The sequence below is a fragment of the Erithacus rubecula genome, assembly GCF_903797595.1.
Source record: "Erithacus rubecula genome assembly, chromosome: 4".
In the NCBI taxonomy this organism is placed as follows: domain Eukaryota; kingdom Metazoa; phylum Chordata; class Aves; order Passeriformes; family Muscicapidae; genus Erithacus; species Erithacus rubecula.
This window is the reverse complement of record NC_136686.1, coordinates 35,253,043-35,274,707: the sequence shown is the minus strand read 5'-3', so window position 1 is coordinate 35,274,707 and position 21,665 is coordinate 35,253,043. Positions and strand designations below refer to the sequence as shown.

At 37.2% G+C, this 21,665-nt stretch overlaps 1 protein-coding gene across 2 annotated transcripts in view; it reads left to right on the top strand.

Annotated features, from left to right (window-relative positions):
• Nucleotides 1–21,665, top strand: part of LGR5 (leucine rich repeat containing G protein-coupled receptor 5) — a 91,182-nt gene that overhangs the window by 20,316 nt on the left and 49,201 nt on the right. For both annotated transcript variants that reach the window (XM_079303343.1, XM_079303342.1), the window contains exon 2: nt 17,483–17,554. In XM_079303343.1, the coding sequence (XP_079159469.1) occupies nt 17,483–17,554 (72 nt within the window). The remainder of the gene's footprint in view (nt 1–17,482; nt 17,555–21,665) is intronic.

Here is a 21,665-nt window from a genome sequence, read left to right as displayed (position 1 = left end):
GATATGTGTAAGCTCTGCCCTTGTTCTGAGCCATCTGGAAACCATCAGCAAAGCACTGAGCCTGACCCTACCTGAACACTAACCTTACCAAAAAGGATGGTTTTTATCTGGAGACACCTAAGAAACTGCATAAGAGAGAAACTTGTTCCACTTCATTGAGCCTAAAGGAGTCTGACTACAAGATTGAAACCTACGTGAAACTGAGCTCTCTAAGCTCTGCTTTCAGCAAACACATTCTGATTTACAAGGATGAAAGATTTCAAAAGTGTTTTAATTGGGGTTTCAGCCTAAATTGCATTCACTTTCATTGGGGTTTTATTAATTTTTATTAAGTCCTCCTTACTAAGTTTTCTGTATTTCTTGGAAGATCTACCTATTTATATTTTACAAAAGAAAGCCCAACAAATCAAGTCACAATAATGTACTGACAATATATATGTTAATATGTACTGACAAAGTACATATTCTGGTAAGCTTCTCAGTTTTCCATGTAAGAAAACTAGTTTATTTCACTAAAAGAAAAGCTTGAATAAGCAACTAGGCATTACCGTATACTTCTGATGTCAGAAAACGTGTATTGGTGCAGATTAGGAATCAGATTTCTTCATTAGCTTTCCTTGTTCTACACTAGTATAAATATTGTGCATACATTTTGTTTTCAAATTTAGTTGCTCAACCATATTTGCTTTATGGCATTTAAGACAATCCAGGTTGTCTGAGGTGTCTCCATGGGATAGATATTAAATGGAGCTTACAGCAAGTGCATCCTCTGCTGTGTGAACAGCGTTGGTTGGGAGCCAGGCAAGTGATCTCAACAAGTGATGAACCACAGCTAAAACATTCTGGCAGTTTAGTTTAGTTTTATTCAGCCCAGAGCCATGGCATGGTTCTCCCAGAAATCTTAAAGGCACACAGAGAATTGCAGTGTTAACATGGTAGCCTATGTGAAGATGGAGATTTGGAGTAGAAAACACCTCTTTCAATTTGTGTGACAGTCTTCCTGTAAGGTTTACAGTGAGCTGGGCTGAGTGTGGATGATCTGTTATGTCCTATCCAAGCTGCAGAGAGTTTTCAAATTTAAATTAAGAGGTTTCTTCCTTAGATAGCAGAAAAAGTGTGGGACATTGCAACACCCTACCCCTGAGGGAAAGGAAGCACTCGATATTTGTAGGTGCCCATGGCTGAAAAGAAATGACAAAAGTTGGAGGGTCTGCAAGAACTTACAAAGTTTTACAAGAAAATTATACACTTGGCAAGAAAATTTGGATAAATTAGTCCTTTATGTTACTATGTAATCCACATGGTTGTTGATTTCTAATAAGGGGTAAAAAGGAAGGAAGGAAGGAAGGAAGGAAGGAAGGAAGGAAGGAAGGAAGGAAGGAAGGAAGGAAGGAAGGAAGGAAGGAAGGAAGGAGGAAGGAAGGAAGGAAGGAAGGAAGGAAGGAAGGAAGGAAGGAAGGAAGGAAGGAAGGAAGGAAGGAAGGAAGGAAGGAAGGAAGGAAGGAAGGAAGGAAGGAAGGAAGGAAGGAAGGAAGGAAGGAAGGAAGAAGGAAGGAAGGAAGGAAGGAAGGAAGGAAGGAAGGAAGGAAGGAAGGAAGGAAGGAAGGAAGGAAGGAAGGAAGGAAGGAAGGAAGGAAGGAAGGAAGGAAGGAAGGAAGGAAGGAAGGAAGGAAGGAAGGAAGGAAGGAAGGAGAAGGAAGGAAGGAAGGAAGGAAGGAAGGAAGGAAGGAAGGAAGGAAGGAAGGAAGGAAGGAAGGAAGGAAGGAAGGAAGGAAGGAAGGAAGGAAGGGAAGGAAGGAAGGAAGGAAGGAAGGAAGGAAGGAAGGAAGGAAGGAAGGAAGGAAGGAAGGAAGGAAGGAAGGAAGGAAGGAAGGAAGGAAGGAAGGAAGAAGGAAGGAAGGAAGGAAGGAAGAAGGAAGGAAGGAAGGAAGGAAGGAAGGAAGGAAGGAAGGAAGGAAGGAAGGAAGGAAGGAAGGAAGGAAGGAAGGAAGGAAGGAAGGAAGGAAGGAAGGAAGGAAGGAAGGAAGGAAGGACAGGAAGGAAGGAAGGAAGGAGGAAGGAAGGAAGGACGGAAGGAAGGAAGGAAGGAAGGAAGGAAGGAAGGAAGGAAGGAAAGGAAGGAAGGAAGGAAGGAAGGAAAGGAAGGACGGAAGGAAGGAAAGGAAGGAAAGGAAGAAGGAAGGAAGGAAGGAAGGAAGGAAAGGAAGGAAGGAAGGAAGGAAGGAAGGAAGGAAGGAAGGAAGAGAAGGAAGGAAGAGGAAAGGAAGGAAGGGAAGGAAGGAAGGAATGAAGGAAGGAGGAAGGAAGGAAGGACTAGGAAGGAAGGAAGGAAGGAAGGAAGGACGGAAGGAAGAAGGAAGGAAGGAAGGAAGGAAGGAAGGAAAGGAAGGAAGGAAGGAAGGAAGGAAGGAAGGAAGGAAGGAAGGAAGGAAGGAAGGAAGGAAGGAAGGAAAGGAAGGAAGGAAGGAAGAAGGAAGGAAGGAAGGAAGGAAGGAAGGAAGGAAGGAAGGAAGGAAGGAAGGAAGGAAGGAAGGAAGGAAGGAAGGAAGGAAGGAAGGAAGGAAGGAAGGAAGGAAGGAAGGAAGGAAGGACTTGACTAAGCTTCTCCCTTTCAAAAGCAATAGTGGGAAGGACAATCTTTGTATATTTTGGTGAGGGCTATCCAGTGAACTTTGTTGATCCCCAGGCTATGTTCTTTGACATTCCCAGTAAATTTTCTAATACAGTGGAAGTGTTGATTTTTTCAAACAATGACATCTGTCTGGATTGGGGGAAATTTGACAGGAGTCTGAATTTTTTTTCTTTCAATATTGAAAAATTTGACTAGCATTGCATCACTGGCATGTCATACTTTGCCTAAGGTCTCCAATGTGTGAAGTTGTCCTGTTTTTCTTCTTTTCTGTGGTGCCTAAACATTTTTGACCATATTCATTCAATATTATTATTATTATTAATAATATAATAGTAATAATGATAATAATTCCTTGTGCCTGTCAAAGTAGATTATGGCTCTAGTTTATGCTGCTGGATAAAAAATGAAAAACAAACGAACAAACAAACAAGAAAGAAGACAATTAAAATGTCCCTGGGATGTAAGAACAGCCTAAAAAAAAGTTTGTATGTCTAAGGGGCACAGGTTTTGAGGGTTTAAAGCCTGTCCATTAGCTTTGTTTGGAGAAAGTTAAATTAAAGCGGTATTATCCTGAAAAACAAATGAAAAACAGTATATGATATGTTGGAAATTATTAAACCTTGTAAGTATATAAAGTTTTTATAAAATATCATAAATTATGGATGTTTAATAAAGATTAATACCAATTTCTTGTCTGTACCTTAAATATAAAACAAAAAACTTCTGACATCTGATTAAGGGAAATTATTTAGATTGTTTCATTAGATAAAGCAATCAGGTTTTGCTTTAATCAGTTTCTTTGTTGAATTAGAAGAAACATACCTTCCAGTCTTAAAATAGTAACATAATTGTAAAGTTGTCAGTCTAGGGTTTCTGTTTGAACTGATTACACTTGATAAAATAACAAACCATGACAAATAGTGGGGCTAGGTTTCAGTAATTCACTGAAGAATGTCTCTACCAAGTCTTTGTGGCAAAATGTCTTGTTTGCAGGACAAATGCAGAGTTGAAATAACAACCCATGAATACCACTGGTGAAATGGCTATGTACACAAGGTGAATGCTAAAGTTTTCCCTTCTGAATGGACCTTTTAATCCAGGCATTATCTAGACTCTGAAAAAGTCTTCAGTGGCCTTACGTACAGATTAATGAGAAAATCTGAGACTTGGAGTTGGGCTATTTGCAGAAACAGTTTTCAAGATTTACTGATGGTTGACAAATGCCATTTAAGCTTTCAAAGCCATCAATATGCTATTGAAAGGGATTTAGAGGGAAATCCTCCCACTATAGAGAAAGAGGACTTTGAAGGATCTCGGTGGAAACCCTTGGTCTCCCCACCCCTTCAAACCTTTCATTGGCTTCCCTCAGCACACAGAGCCCTGAAACGCGTGGCTATGGGAAAGGGGGGGTGGCCCCTTTGGAAGGCATTTGTATAAAACTGAATGTGCCAATCTGCTTTTGTTCAGGCATGAGAACTGAATAGAATTGTTTCCAGAAAAAGTCTCTTGTGCTCATGATCAGTATTTCAATGGGCTTTCTGCTAATGGATTTTTAATATGGGAGCTGGAAATGGCAAAATACGAGTTTGAAAATTCCAGTGTATTGAAAAATTGCCCAAGAAAGACTCTCTGCCCTATAGCATTTGTTAACCGTGCTACCATATCCTTCTCTAATAGTGGCATTCAAAGAAAAGGAACTACATACATTTTACATGTGACAAGACAAATCACCTGAGTTTAATTTTTTGAAATAATGTCCTTTATTCCACAGACATTTTAAAGCCTGTTTCTATGTTATTTCTTTTCTTTGGTTATTTAAAAACTCATATGCAAACCATATGTTTTTATGAAAAAATATCTATTATGAGATTGAGTTAGGAAAAAAAAGATTATGAACTTTAGATGGTCATGTTTTAGTTAAAGGGGTTTTAGTTTAAGATCAGGATGGCTTGAAGTCCTTGTTTTTGCCCATGCTGTTCAGAATCAGCAGGATTCAAGATGAAAGTTCTGAAGAGTTTAATAAAATTGTACAAATGAAGAAGTGTCATAACCTGCTGTACAGTTCTGGGAAAAGGGATCCCTGGAACCTCTAGTGGATTATGCAAGGATATGTGGGGCTTTATTCATGAAGTTCCTGAGAGATTTGTGGTTTTGAGTCAGAACAAATGCCCACAAAATCTCCTCTGTATTCCTTTTAAGAGCAACAGTATTTATGCATGTAAAAGCATGTGGTGCTGTCTTCCAGTCTGTCACAAGTATGTTAAAGTTGACATTCAAATGCCAAGTCCATGACTGAGGGAGCATCCTTCACCTCTAATCTTCACGTCACTCCCCACATGGGGCAGGAGTACAAAGCCAGGATGGACGGCTGTAGTCTTGTTATACCAGTGTGTGGTGTGAAGAAGAACATCATTGTGCATCCCACCAACTCCAAACTCCTCATGAAGGGAAAGGAAGGCTGACTGTGTTCTGCAGAATGTGGAAAATAGGACAACACACCTCAGCAGAAGACCTGATTCTGCTTAGTGAGTGCTTTGACTTCTGTCCCATATTTCATTTCTATCTGCACCATTTTCATGCTGGCATCCATTCTGCCACCATTTGGGGAAGGAAAGAAGCAGTAAAGAGTGTGGCAGGTGCTGTCCTGTGTGAGATGAGCAGTGGTCATAAGAAGCCAATGTCACATAGCAGCTGTGTGTTGTGGTATTCATCTGTGCTACTTGTTCATTGCAAAGCAAATGAAGCCTATAGGAAAACTCCCAGGTTGTCTAAGACTTCTAGTTCTTAAAAAAGGATGGTGCATCTTCACTGAGAAAGAACTATTTGTTACACCCCACTCCTCTCCACAGGTTAAGGCAAATGTTGTTTGATTTGCTCTAGGTGATGTGCAGGAGAAAATAAAATTCTCAAGATGTTCAGTACCAAGCTTTTATTTGTAAATTTTAGAACATTAAGGTAGAGTAAGGTACTTGGCAAATTTTAAATAAACTTTGGCAACTTCAACTTATCCAGACATACAGAGGCACTCTACAAGGCATTGACTGGAATTTTTTTTTGTCTAGCTTACAATATATTTTGAGAAGTTAGAAGAAGAAGGAGATAAAGAAAGGGTAAGAGTAGAAAGATATTACCACCCATGGATCCAGCAACTAAACTTGATTGTTGCAATTTAGATGTCTGCTGATCTGAGTCTTGGTCTGTCAGGTTGGACAAAGTCCATGAAACACAAAGTTCAGTGAATTAAGATAAGGTGAGGTTCAAGTGGGAATGCCCAGGTACCTCCTCGGGGCCAGGTGGGTGGAATTTTACACTGTTGGATACAAAACTGTGGATCATGTGCAGTCTTCTGGTGGAAGGACCTAGAAATGAGTCTGGGGGTGCCTCAGGGGTCTTTGATGGTTGATGACACCTAAGACATGGCAATTGCCTCTCATTAGAGTAGTTGAGCAATTATGCCCCATCAGAGAAGATGAACACCTTCAGGCCTACATGTGAATGTCCCAGTATCAACCCCAGAGAGAAGTTTTACACCTGAGCCAGTTGCATAAGGAAGGACATGATAAAAAGCACCACCCCACCTCTCAGGATCTGCTGCTTATCAGCCTCTTCTCTCACCTGGCTCAAATCCCAACTTCCTACTAAACAAAGGTTGAATTGTGGTGGTCATCCTTTGGTGCTCACACCCTCTGCACCTGGACTGTTACCTTGCACACTGTCAGCAAAACTCCCACTCCTTTTTGCAAATCACCAGTTGTTTGAGCCTTTAACCATTAACATTTCAGTCTTTCACTCCATCACAATGTACATTATTCTGAGTTATCCTTCTAGTTTTCTGATGGAGCTGACTGGAAACCTGAACTTGTTGAGAGGAAATATGGAAAAAAGAGAGTGAGAAAGGAAAATGAGCAGAATCAGCTCATCACTTCAAAAAAACCACCAGGAATGGAAAAGTAAAGTGCCAAAAAAAATGGATCAGGCATGAGAACCAAACAGAAAAAAAAAAAAAAAGGCTGTAACAACAGAAAATGTCACACGTTCCACTCCTTAGTGACCCACATGAAATCTTGCCTTTAACTCAACAAATTTTAGAAATTCTAAAATAGCTGAAAAAACCATGGAAAACTTCCCTGTGAACCTATGAATACTACATGCATATTTCATCCAGTGTGTTGTTGCATAATTTTCACAACAATGAAATACTGTCTATTGGATGAAACCTGGCATTAGGAACTTGTAGGCCTGGGATGATGTCTTCCATCCATGGGAGTCACTGGGAGTTTTGCTACCAGAATCAGTGGAGCCAGGTGTTTACCCCCAGGCACTGTTCTAGTGCTGACATTGACTTGCTGTATTAGAAGTTTTAAGACTTGTAAATAATAGGGCAACTGATGGCTTCCAACGTTTTTATAACATTTGGGAAAGAAAAAGAGATCTTGGAAAGTTCATTTTGTGAGCAAAACAGGCAGACCAGGCAGGTGCAGTATTAGGACACAGCATTTCACATATGCACACAGGTGCAGTACAGTTGGCAGCAACAGTTTACATTTGGTAAAGGTTTGTTTTGGCTACTGTTGTTTTGTGTTATTGTTCAGTACTGTCTCCATGAAGATCCAAAACTCATATTTGAAGCCTGAGTCAGAGACAGGGCAGAGGATTTGGCTGAACAGCACCAGTTAATTGCTTACCCTGAAGAGATATTTCTGTTGATCATCATAACAATCACAAGAAGTGTGGGTCATTGCCCTCAAAATGAGGTTGCCAAACAGTGCACTATGTAAACTCTATGAATAAAAGGAAGGAAACAGGGATCATTTTTTTCTGGATCAGAGTGCTGCCTCTGCTCCTACTAAATATTGGCTTATCCTCTGAACAGTGCAGCTGAGCTCAGTAGAAATAGTTTTGAAGTTTTTGCCTCCACATATTAATTGTAAAGCTCTGATACCATTGATGTAAGTTGTAAAAGGAAATAATTTCTTGAAAGAGAACACATTTTTATACTAGAAAGAGTGAAACTCTTTCTGGTATAATTATGCAGGTATAGGCACATGAAAAATATGTGCCAGCCCAATACAACACATGAAGTCTCTACTGGAGATTTCCCCTTGGTAGGGTGACTTAGAACATCTCAGTCCTGCTCCTTAACTTGAATTGTTTAAAGCTAGCTCAAGTATTTCAGTAGTCTGCCTATGTGAAGGGCAGTTACAAGCAAATAAAATGTGTGGAGACTGGATACAAGTGATGTCAGTATAAGATTAAGGGTATTAATGTGTATTAAGACTTTTATACCAGTCCATGTGAAGGCATCTCACAATGAAAGTGAATTTTGATTACTTAAGAAAAAAAGAAATTGTTACCTGATGGAGAAATACAGTGTTTTTAGGTGCATTATCTTTGTAAGAATCAGATTACATATGTCTTGGCACTTACTGTTGCAGAAGTTTGGAAGTTCAGCCAGTCAGGGAAAGATTCAGCAGCTTTGTCATTCCTCTGAGCTCTGTAGGAAGTGTTGGAAGAGGCTGTCAGCCAGCCAGGTGCTGACAGATCTAGAGTCCTATTGTGCTTCAGCAAACAAGCTCAGTCAGTCATGAAGGCAAGATGTGCATATTTAAAAATCCACAACTTCCTATATCTGAGGAATGTTTACAATATTTACATCCTAGGTAGAAGATCAGCCTACATTAGGCCAAGCCAAAACTGCCAACTGAAATAAACCAGTTCTGCTTCACCTTTCTTATGTGTTTCTCCTCTGTATTTGGGCTTGTGGAGGCACAAGCATCAAGGTAGTGAACCAATTCAGGGAACTGCTTTCAATTAAAACCAATTTTTTTTCCTGCTGAATATTTTTCAAAGTACAGATCAATTTCAAACTGTGGCTAAACAAAATCTTTACAAGGAATGAGCAGCTCTGGATTAGGAGAGAGATCTGGAGAAATTCTTTTAGTAGCAACATTGCATGAAACTAAGTGCATTGATAATATGACATCCTTTGGGTTGTCCACACAATAAGGAGAAGAGTCTGTAAACAGTTATTTCAGCTAAACAACAGCACAAAAATTATCAAATTAGTACTTCAAAGTAGACTTCTAATAGGTGTAATGTATCATAGCATAATTTTTTTTGCTGAAGCTCTTCAATTACTGTTCAATAACACAAGGTACAACTAAACAGTAACAAAAGCAGAAGTGACAGTGCTCTGCTAAAATTATTGGACATTATAATATTAATGGTGTTTTCCAACCTAAACAGCTTTATGATTCTGAGTCTGTGATTCAGCATCAATGCATAGGCAAATGGAAACATACAGGATAAGAGTAGCAAAGAAACTTACCAGCATTTTACTGCTAAATCATCCCACAAAAAAAATCAGCTGAGATCAAAGGCATGGACTCTTGCCTTTGCTGACTTTTTTTTTTGCCATTTCCTTTACCAAAACAGATTTTCACCCAGTGTATGTGTATTTTGCAGTGAACTATTTTGGGAATACCCTGTGTATATATTCACAACACCTGCTATATTATGTCACACAAAGTGGCATTGTGCAGAGGTCCTGTGTTGTGAAATTGGAACAGTCATAGCATCATCCTGCTGTACCCTGGATAATTAGTCTCTCTGAGGATACCTAACATGGTAATGTGCCTAGTTCTGGAGCCAGCTCACTCATCAGTACTGTGGGGACTTTTGCACTGTGCAAAGGAGGTGTATTTTCTGCCCTGAATACAGGTCTGCTGTGCACACATCTCCAGATACCCATGCTTCTATCATCACTGCTGAAATGTGTTTATAGTAGATGCTCTCAAAGCAATTTGGGTTTTAATTCTTCAAACTTGTGCTGTGGAATTAAGTTGAGGCAAATTAAAATGCACAAAATACTTACACTGTATCTTATTACAAATTAAATCAGGCTAATCATGATTAATTTTCACTCTCAGAAGACTCACAGAAGTAATCTTCAGTATTTTGGTGAAGATGAGTTTTAAAATTGGTTTGTGTAACATATAATCTGTACTGTAAATAATTTATGGTTAGGTATTCAGTCCAATTCACTGCTGGTGAGCCATAACAGTTAATTTAGAAATTTGCACTTTATAACTTTTTATTTTAAATCTTTGTTTACGTTCAGATATATTTTGTATTAGTTTCCACTGTCGACAAGGTGTAGCATGTCAATAAAAAAACTGTGCTGTGCTTTTTGTGCATTCTTCTTTCATATAAATAACCATAATTTAGAAACAGCCTCATTGAAACCAGAAGGATGAAGTTATAGACAGAGAATTAGAAGAAAATTGGACCCCCAGTTTCTAAAATGGATAAATATGTCCAGTCATTCAGGGGAAGGAAAAAATACAAACAAAAAAAAAAGAAAAAGAAGAAGAAAAAAAAAAAGGTATTTTTGTCATTTATGTAGCAAATAGTTGTAAAAATAAGCAACATCTGGAGTGGCAGGAAATATTATAAAACCAAGGGTTTGTTTTTTCCAGACTTGGTCGCAACTAATAAATATCTCTTGTCAATTTAACTGTGCTGTTCTTCATCAAAATAAGATAAACAGTACTTGATAAACAAGTAATGAAAAACACAATAAACATGCTGGTGGTTGTCTTCATAAATTACAATAAAAACTGATATTATTTTCCTGTTGTATATTGTTTCAGTATTTGAACAAGATTAATCATGTATGCAGTACTCATATAATCTGTTTGAACTAGTGCAGCAGAAACAAGCGGTAACTCACAAGGTAAAAATGTACTAATGCAATCTGTGGGCATGGACAGAAGAGGAATTCCATTCTGTCCTTTTTTAACTGACTTGGCTGCCTTCTGTGTTAAATACTCCTTTAGTTATTTAAGTTTTTTTAATATGTGAGTTAAGTACAGCAAATGATAGGAATGTTTTTGTAACTCACCCTGGTAATTATTCCTTAGCAAACTGAGTCTTCAGGCTCAAATGAACAGCCATGAATCAACTGTGAAAGAAAATGGTTAATTTCATCTAGTGAGCATCATGAATACGATATTAGGAAAAAAAACAAAAAAAAACCCCAAAAAAAACCAGCGAGCCAGAATCTGTTCACCTAAAATGATATGTCAGATACTTGTCAGATTAATTCAGCACTGGGTGTGCTTGATGTGATCTTTGATCTTTGCTTTCTTTTTTTGACCCTAATTGTTTGCTCTGACCTGCTCCCTCTGCTGGAGTCTTGGATAAACTGAATGGCAAAATTGTTTCCTGAAAAGATTAATCATGCACATACTGTTTGCTTTACAAATGTTTTGCAGTCCAGATATAAGTAAGACTTTGATGGTTGTTTATATGGCAGAATTGCCTGTGTTCAGGAATAATGCATGACGTTTAAAATCACTCTGTTACAGAGCTTCTATGGCAATAAGCCAAATTTTGTGTCTGTGACATCAGAGGAGCTCAGTGACAGGTGTTGGGAGTGCAAAACTCTGGCCAAAGCATTTTGTTCCTTTGTGTTGAATCCAGATGTGACCTTCAGCCTGGTTTGCCAGGATCCAGTGTTCCATGGGCCAATACACAACAGCACAGAGGAGATGTAGACAGAGCCCTCCTGCCTTACTGGATCACCTCTGAGCCTTCCCTGAGTTCGAGGTGCTTGATCCTTACCATATGTATCTATTTACAATTGCAGTGGCTGGAACAGCATCACTGGTGTGACTAGGGAAGGTGTGAGAGGGACAGAGGGAGTTCTGTCTGTTACTGGCATAAAAATCTCTGTGAGGTGTGCAGGCACACAGGCTCACTGCAGGGTCTCTTCTCACGTGAACACACAATGTCATTTGCTTTTTGCAGGGCATGTTTTAATCCAAAGGAGTTGAGTCTCTGGAAAGAGTGAGTTTCAATGTCGAGTAACAAAACTTTTGTGTAACAAATGTGCAACAAACACATTTAACCTTACACCCCTTCCAGGTAAACCTGTTGCATGGGATCTGTTGCTGTTAATTTGCTATTGCAATAATATTACATAGGATAATGAAATTTTAAATACTTAATTATAGAATTTTTCATTATTGATATGCAGAAGGGCAGAAATATACATTCTTTTGCCACTTGTTATTTACATTTAAACCTCAAAAGTGAGATTTCCTAATCTGTATGATGTCTATAATGGCTCTCTCTACTGCTTCTTCCTGCTACTCTACTACTTCTTCCTCCAGAAGATTTTTCCAAATACAAAGATGTACTCTTCAAATGTGAATCATTTAGTGGAAATTCCTATTTAATCACAGTTTACTACAGGATCTTCAAAGAATAACAGATTAAGTTTGAATCTAGTTATGAGAAGGAGTGCTATGGTTTAATTGTCAGAAAACATTTACAATGCTTATTTATGCATGCTCATACTCTGCCCTGTGCTGCTCTACATAGGTGTATTAAACATGCAAATACATGACTAGCAATTTTCATGTTGACTTTGAAAGATAATGCAATCTAGGAATATTAAAATGAAAATATGGTCTTTTTTTCTTAGTCTGTTGACAGCTTGTGGGCTGTACTTTAGTAAATTGGTGTAAATGCCATGACTGGACAGTCTGATCTAATGAGAAGGATGCTGGACCACTCATCATCAGTGTCATTTTCCTCTGTGTTGTCTAAACATCTGTTTGTTTGTGAACATGTCACTTATCCATGTGGTGTCTTAGTTTCCTTTCTGCAAAATGACAGTAATTATTATTCTATTTATTTATTGATAACCTCAAATGAAAACAGCTATAGCAATTTATTTGTAAGAAAAGAGAACTTCTATTACTACAGTGTTGGTAAATAGATTTATCATCTTAATGTAGCTGTAGCATATGAAGATGTTTTCCATAAAGGATGAAGCACTTGCATTAATAGATGGCATGCAGTTAATAACCAATATTTCTCCATTGTGCAGTGGAGTTAATACCAGCTGTATTCTGCCAGTACCAGAAACAAGAGTGCTATGTTGAAAGGATAGACAGAGCAAGGGAAGAGCAGAAGTAGGATTCATCTGTTTTCATTATTTTGTGTTACTACATGTAAGCTAGTATAAAATTTTGCTGTAAATGAATTAAGGAAATTGTCTTAGTTTAGAAACTGTTCTCAGCTCTTAACAGTTAAGGGACTACATTCAGTCTATTGACAATATTTTATGAGAGTGCTTTATCTTTCTAAGACTTCCATGAAAAGAATTGTTAATACATCTTGGATAAGGCAAGCTTAGAAAAATCAAAATTATTAATCTCAATAATAAGTCTTGATAATTTTTTGAAAATCAAACGGGTTTCAACTGTTTAAAAAAATAAGCTACAAAATTAATTGTCCTTAATACTGGATTATTGTATTAGACCAGGAATGGATAGACAAGTTTGTACCATTGAGTATAATAGACATTTAGCCTAGTAGAAGTATTGCAGAATCCCTAGGCATACTTTTGTTCTTCTTTAAAAGACATAAATGTAATGTGAAAAAGTAATCTTTCAAGATGAATAGTCACTGGAACATCTCTTGTAATAACAGTTAATAAAAGATTAGTAATGTGGTCTGTAGACTCATCTAGTATATGTTAAGAACATTTATAAGTGTACTTAACTTGTTTTACTGGCTTTCTGGAATTCATTGTGAAGTGCTCATTTTAAGACGGTAACTGGATGTTTTTTTTTAGTGTGTTTATGCACAGAAAATAAAACTGGGGGAAACAAAGACCTGTTGTGTTTGCCTTCTTGGATGCTGTTTTGCAAATGCTCAAAATTTTGCTCATCTACTCACCCAGAGAAAAAAACAGATGTATGCATGGTGCAGTTTTCAATATTTTCTGGTCTTCAAAGATATAATCAGATTCCTTTAACAAGCTGTCAGAAACACTGCATGGTGATTGATTGACACAGAGTATAAATCAGATATCGTTATAAAAAGCTGTGTTGCCAATGTAGTCACTAAAGCAAAGCTTATCTTTTGAAAATATGAAAGTTTCATTTGCTGGTATGTTGCTTTTATAGTCAGCAACTGGAAACAGGCTGCAGTAATGGGAGGAGGGACAATTCATTGATCTCACAGTTCAAAATAACATATTATCTTTTCAGTGCAATATGGCAGCTCATGGTGGTTTTCACCAAGGTAGATGTGGTACTATGGCTGTCTCTATTTCAGAGCATTTGTAAATTAGGGTATGCTCTTACCATATTGCTCCTACTGTCATTAGTGAGATTTGTATGTGCTGTGACTCTGGGAGATGGGAGTAGTTCAGTTACAATGAGTTGTTCAAAGGCTTTCAGTATTCATATTATTCAAAGTTTTTCATCACTGGAGTTTATAAGAGTCTACCAAGATTTGATATAATATCAGAACCATTCCACTGAGGATAAAGTTCCAGTACCTTGATTTTAATATTTTTAAACATTACAGTGCAAATGCTGATGTGGAAGACAGCTTTTATCCCCTTTTCTTTCCTAGAGAGAGCAAATTGTTAATTTTTACAGTCCAGAACTGAAAGGAGAAATCAGAAAACCCATTTGGAGGGTAGAACCCATCATACATGCAGGACAAAAGACATATCCACTGCAACTGTGACTTTTCATAGAAGACCCTAGAGTATACCACCTAGAGCACACCTATATAACCCTAGAGTTCATCACCTAGCTGTTTCTGAATGTTAGCTGTGCTTGATCTAGCTAATGGCTGTAAATCTCCAAACCATGTCTTCTTGGCAGGCTGGTCCAAAATGCTAGCAAACCAAATTGCTGAGAATCTCCTTTATTTGTCTCTAGAGCACTATGAGGAATTTCTGTTCAGAAGCCCAAATTTTGCAGTATTGTTCACATGAGACCCAGTGACTATTGCATTGCATTAACTCCTTCTGTTTGTCTCACCTCTCTGAATATCCCCCCAGAAGTAACTTTGTGCCATGGCACTTCTCTCCTTTAGTCATTCCAGTGAACAAAAATTTGATTAAATGCATCCATGGTAATTCTGAAACAAAAGAATGTTCTGGATCTAAAAACTGTGAGCACAGATGAACTACTGGTTTGTAAGTGTAACGGATGTGTGGTTTTTTAGGGAGAAATAATGTCACCTATTTAGCCAACTGGTACAGCTGGAAGAAGTAGACAGTTTTGATTTCTGTACCTGAAAATTGCTCAGTTTTTCCAACTGTGTCAGCTAGCCTCATCAAGTACATTACCATCTCTCAGTACCATCATCTGCCTTATATTCTTAAACCCTTACAGCTACAAGAATAGTGTATTGCCAACATTGCCCTTTAGTTGTGTACATAGATATATGTAAATATAAGACAAGGAAAAAATATCCCAGGAAAAACCAGCCATGTATTAGTTGCTGGTATGTTAATGGCTAATTTAAAAAGAGTTTATTGAGCCAGCTTGGGAATATTTTCTGTTACCTCCACCATCCCTGGAAATATTTAAAAAATGCATAGATGTGGCACTTAGGGACACAGGGCAGTTTTGGGCTAATGGTTGGACTGGATGACCTGAATGGTCTTTTCCAACCCAAACAATTCCATGATTCTGTGAAATATGCACAAATACTGTTTTATAGTTTAATTGCACAAAGACACCTCTGTACATTATGTTCCAAGTAAAGAATCATGGGGAAAAAAAGCAACCAATCTAAAACAAGGAAATTATTTAACCACTATGTTTAAAAAAGTTAGAAGTTGCTGTGGTGTACACTGGGAAAAAGGAGAGGTTCTCCTGCATCATATGATGTGGTACACATACTTTACTATGTGAGTGATGTCAAAAAGGAGACTAGGACATAGCAGGTCACTCTTGGCAAATCCACCTCTGGGATCTAAAGATGCTATTAAGGAAAATGCACTTATTGTTGATTTTCTCCTTGGGCATCAAAGCACATGATGAAAGCCACCTTCTCTTATTCTAATCCTCTTAAGATATTAGGGTCTGGTCAGTAGACTGCTTCTGACTGGTTAGTCATGGGGTCCTGTGAGTGATACAAGCAGACAAGTACTGCCTGCTAGTAATAGAAGTTAATATGCTAGAAAAGCAGACTTCAGGTTTGTCTCATCAGCCAGAGCATTGGTTAATGCTGGGTTCGTAGAATGCCCTAAATACATGAGTATCTGAAGAGGAATCATTCCCATCTTCCACCAGGACTGACTTTTTAAGTCTAAAATGTGATTTGGCGTATTTTCAAGAACCCATTAAGACGTGTTGAAAATATCATAATCAAAATGATCTTGTTAAAATATTGAGTTTATCTTAATATTCAGTAGCATATAATTGACTACCTGGATGAGTTTTTCTTTTGCCACATAAATCCATGTTTTTGTTCCTTTGCCAGAATAAATCCTTTGAGCCTTTATCAAAGTGAAAGGGCAATAACCTGCTAAAGTAGAAAAGAATTAGGTGATAAAGGGTTACAGTAAAAAATGAATTTAATAAGTACACGTTTCTCAAATTATACCTTGATTTTGAAGTGAATGCAGAAACCTTACTCAACAGTTATTTGATAATTGTTGTAAAGTATTAACACATTTCCTTTATTTCAAAATCTCTATGTGAAGTATGTTTTTAAATTATACATTTTAAAATTCACCAGAAGATCAAACATCTAAATTAACTATGTTGACTAAAAACATATATTCTGTAATGTGAAACAGACTGTGAGTAATAAGAACTAGATGGAGTAGGAATAGGATGCCTACCCACCAAAGTACAGATAACTTATTTACCTTGTAAGCTCTCAACAGCTGGAAGAAATAAAGTTATCTAAATAGAACCCAAAGTTGCTGGAAACTATAAGCACTGCTACAAATGCATAGATATGTTTAAATAGCAGGGAGTTTCAAATTACTGTATAAATTACTGTTTAAATTACTGTATACTGTACTGCATAAAATATGCAGGTCACTCCTTATTTTATTTTAAGAATCTTCAGAAATTTTGATACAGTTGTGTAAGTTGTATCTTCCACACCAAATTTTATTATGCAATTTGTTTACAGTCTTGGTGCTCAATGAAAAGCAATTATAATGATAGTGTAGGGCACGGGGAAGACAGTGGAAAACAATGAAAGGCAAGTTAAGAATAAAAGGGTATTATATGAAATTTAGTCTAAAACATAGCTTGAATGAGCTCTGACAGAGCTGATATGGCTGGTAGTTTCCTGTACCAGGAACTACCATGGAACCCCACCAGGAAGTGTGTTACAGAGCAGGATCACATTACACCCTTGTTTTATGGTTCATTTCACTTATTTAATGCAATTTGAGTACCTGTAACAAAAGAGCACTCAAAAAGGGAATGTTTATTATTTGGAAATATGTCATTTCTCTAAGTGGAGTTGGGTTTTGGGGACACCTGATGTGCCTGTGTTGAGGCAAGGTTGATCAGTATGCCCATGCAACGGGCTGTATGGCAAAAGTAAAGTATTTCCATATTCATGAAATTTTAAGGATTATGCAGATAGTTTGTATCAGTTTGCTTTTGCCTGTCTTCTTTAGTAAACCAAGTGTACTACAGTGCTACAACAACAAAAATCATAGTAATTTTCCTTTACTATTCCAAGTAAATTTTAATATAGTACAGTGGTTTATTAGAATTATGTCGACTAGAAGTGTTGTTCAGTGTTCCAGCTGATTTATAGAGCGTGATAAAACATTCCAAAATCTCTGGAAATGAGGAACATGCTGCAGCCTGTATTGGTTTGACAAAGCTGCGTTCGTACGAAAAGGGAATGTTTAATGTGCTAAGTAGATAATGATTCATCAATTCTGGCAGAGGAACTAATTTTTATTAATGTAGTACTTAAAAATGTGTGGAATGAACAGCTGGATGCCACAGTTGTGGCATGCCGTATTAAGTCTCTGTCTGTTTTCCCCTACAGTGATCTCAGTATGAACAACATTACTAAGCTGCCCTCAAACCCTGTGCACAATCTCCGCTTCCTGGAAGAGCTGTAAGTATCATTGTACCCTTGATGGGCATAGTCAGCACTAGACACATTCCTGTGTTTGTCTCTCATACTTACTGTGGGAACCAGATAAAACAGTGCAGGAAAGCTGTCAGCCTGACACTTTTGGCACATGCGGAAGCACTTAGTTGAAAAAAACCCAATTGCTTGTGATTCTGGAAATGAACTTATAAAAGAGTTACCATGAGGCTACAACTTCTCTAAGCAGAGACAGAGCCAAACAAATTAAAATTTTTAAACAAGGACTGTTTAAAAGAGCTGGATTGCTTTTTGGAAATAGTTAAGCAGCAGGATATTAAAAGTTTGAATACTGGCTCATGTTTATTAAAATCCCAAGTAAAGCTGTAATCAAAACCAAAACCTGCTGCCTTGTTCTGCCAGTGTCAAGGACAATTGAGTCCACATTTCATAGCATGGAGGCTTCTTGTCCTAATCACTTTTAATTACTATTTCCTTGCTCTTAAACTTAGCATCCTTGAAGGCTGACTGCAGAATCCTGAAAAAGCTTAGTTACGCTATCTACTACATTCACCGTGGGGGAAAAGCGCATTGCGAGAACTAGCTGATCAAGCACAACATCAAAAGAGGAATGTTGGCTTGAAGTGATGGTGAACTAACCAAAAGTGAAAAGTATTGTGCATTCATGAGACCTGGATTTGGCAGTGACTCTAGTTATAATGGCCCAGGCTTAAAAGAAAATTTAGGTTTCTGAGGAGTGATGGAGACTCTATAACTGATGCACCATAGATCTTGTGGAAAAGAGCTGGCGCCTGTATTTGCATGAGTACCTCTAAGTGTTGATTAAAAGTCTTTTATGAAATGTGGCTTTTAAGTTTTTAGAACTGAAAACCTCCTTTTTTTTATTAGCATGCTTAGCTGCTAACTTACCATAAAACCCATGTAAGGTATGTAAAGTCATGGTGCTACACTACTTGCAAAGACATGGTCTGTTTTAAGCTGTGAAATGTGTACAGTCCTCTGCAATTTAAGTGGGTATTGCACTGACAATTACAGTCCTTGCTAACACTCAGTTGAATCTTGTCACCTGGTCTTTCTAGCCAGCATCTACCAAAAAAACCCTAAAAAACAGAACAAAATGAAACAAAAAACAAACAAAAATTGAAACCATTTTGTATGCTAACTTTGGACAATACTCAATTTGCAAGCAGGTTTTCCTTTCCTGTCTTATTTTTATTACTCTCAGTACTTCTATTTGGAAAGTTTTATTTAATTTTATTCTTTGTCTCTACCTTTGCTTACACCTTTTCATTGGTTATCAGTATCTGTCTTGCCATTACTGCAACTTTCAAATAATGTAACAAACAAGTACATAACACAGAGGGATGTCACACACTCAGGTTTTAACAATATTCAGAGCATGTGGAGTGAATCATGCCTCAAAGCCCCTGCTTGTGAAGATCTTCATCATGTTCCTATTTGCTTGTCCAATCTCCTGTCAATTGTAAAAACCCTACTAAAAATCTTCCAACCCAATTGCTCTCTGGCATTAAAGGAAGGAATTTAAAGAAAAGTTTGGGCTTTTTCTGGAAGGAAATTCTAATACAGACAGGTTACCTCCACTGTTTCATTTTATGATTAGATTACAGAATCACAGAATCTGTGGAGTTGGAAAAGACCTTTGACATCATCAAGTCCAACCTATGACCTGACACCACCTTATCAACTAAACCATGGCACTGAGTGCCTCACCCATTTTTTTTTTAAACACCTCCAGAAATGATGGGTGACTCCACCTGCCTAGGCAGCTAAAAGCCCCAAATTGTAAGACTTAAGTCAGTGCCTAAGAAACTGTTGTGTGGTGTATGTCATCTTCCTGAACAAGACCTTTCAAAGTGTTCTTGCCTTATCCTTGTGCTGGGCTGCCTTTTCACGGGAAATATGAAACCTTTATTCTTACAAGCCTCTGCTCCAAATTAAGTAATTCCAGTCTTTCATTGCTGAAAGCACCAGCAAGGTATTAATTTTTGTGCTATGTTTTGTTCTACATATGCATAATCAACTCTTCCATTTGTTTCATGCAATTCTAGAAATAGAAATAGAAATAGAAAAAATAGAAATAGAAATAGAAGCAAGTAACTTCTGTTTCTCAATAATTTAATGCTACTTCATTAAATCCTTCTAGTTTGTATTCACTTTTAAAATAAGCTTAAAAACTGAAGTCTTGGAAGATGTCAGGCAGCTGATGTGAGGCACTTAATGTGCTGAGAGATTGTTTGGTGTTCAGAAACAAGCAATACAATTCAGCCTAGTATAACATAGAAAAAGGTATAGAAAACGGAAAGGAAATTTTTTATTTTATTCAGTTTTAAAGTGGGGAGAACAGCCATTGTAGTTCTTATGCTCCCCTGTATTAATTTTTGAGCAATGATCATACATATTAAAATTATTTTTCCCATCCAGGCATTGCCGATTGATTTTTTTCTAGTTTACCTGAGAAATATGTGTTTTTTCTTTGTGTGACTCTGTTAAAAGGTACTCGAAAAACGTAACTTCAGACATTTTTAGAATATGATTTTGTGAGATCTTTACTAAAGCAATGTTTCATAAAATTAAAATCCATCTTACAAATATCACTGACCTTTGAAGCACACAACAGCAGGAGCTTGAAATGCAGCTTTTAGGGTTTTTCTAGGGTTGCAAAAAGTCCTACTAATCCCGTTATTAGAGATCTGGCTCAAACATCTGATAAAAGCTCAAGACTGAACCACTGAATTTTAGCTTAGATGTTACATCCTCAATGCCTGATTTGGCAATACTATTAAGTGATTACTCTGAAAGAACTGAGGTTTTGTTAAAACAGTTGAACTAATTGTTTTGATTCCAAAGCAGTGGCCTGTAAGACAGGTCTGTTTAGCCAGATCTGACCTTCCAGGCTGAATCTGATCCACTTTTACAGCCAAGGTTAGACACCTCTGAGACATGCAGCATTCTTGCAAACCTGATGATCATGACTGGTACTTACTCTTAACCAAAGACTATGATCACTGAAGTAAAGCATATTGAAAGTGTGTTTGAGGTGCATGTTCCTCTGAAAATTTTGGAAAATGTTGAAGACTTGGGTCTTTTTAACTCTGAAAAAAATAATTCTGGGCAAAATCTTTTATTTGTGAAAATGATGGGCCTTTCAGATTTATCTTAAAGCATATATGACAGAACTCCCACCAAGAAAGAAGTGTTTCAGCTGCTTGATTATCAGCAAGTTGCTCTGCATGAACTTGTGCAACACTGTTAAGTCAAATTCTTCATTATAAATTCAAAATAACTGCAGATATTTATCAGTCTGACCGAATCCAAGACTCACTCTAATGTGGATTATTTCTAGACATAAGTCATTATATAAGATATGTAGAATGACTGTTCTAATAGCATAGTGAAATATAATAATGCATGGAAAAAAGGTTTTTTAAAAAATCTAAAGGATAGGATTCTTAACAGTTTTAGAGGCAACTACATCTGAGTCCAGACCTAACATTTTGTGATTAGTTACACTTCAAAGCAGTGCCTGAAACTATTTTATTTTATAAATTAATATCTCAATGAAATGTGAGGAAGAAAGCCAAAAATAATTTAAAATCATTTGAATCAGACCTACCTACAAAATCTCTCCAACTAGATATATATCCACATATACATATATATGCATAAATATGTGCCCAGACACCCACACATGCACATATATAAGGCTTTCATTTTAATTTTAAACACAGGAACATTATACGGATATATGAGGCTTCAAGTGATATTTAGTAAATTGCTATTTTTCAGCAACTTAAATTGGGTGTTTTAGTGAAACAGCAACGAAAAACCTTTACATTACAATTACATTACTACAGAGCAGGACAGTCCAAAATAACCTCTTTTCTACAAAATCAAACAATGAAGTTGTCCCAAATAATTTGCATGCTTCATACAAGTGCAGAAATGTTTTCTGACACACGTGGTTATTTTAAAATAATCTTAAAATCAAATATCTACAAAGTATTTTAGATTCATCTTGTCATTATTGTTGTGGTCTCTGAGGCAAAAGTGCCTGTAAAAGTGCAATTTACTGTAACATGGAAGCACAAAATTTCAG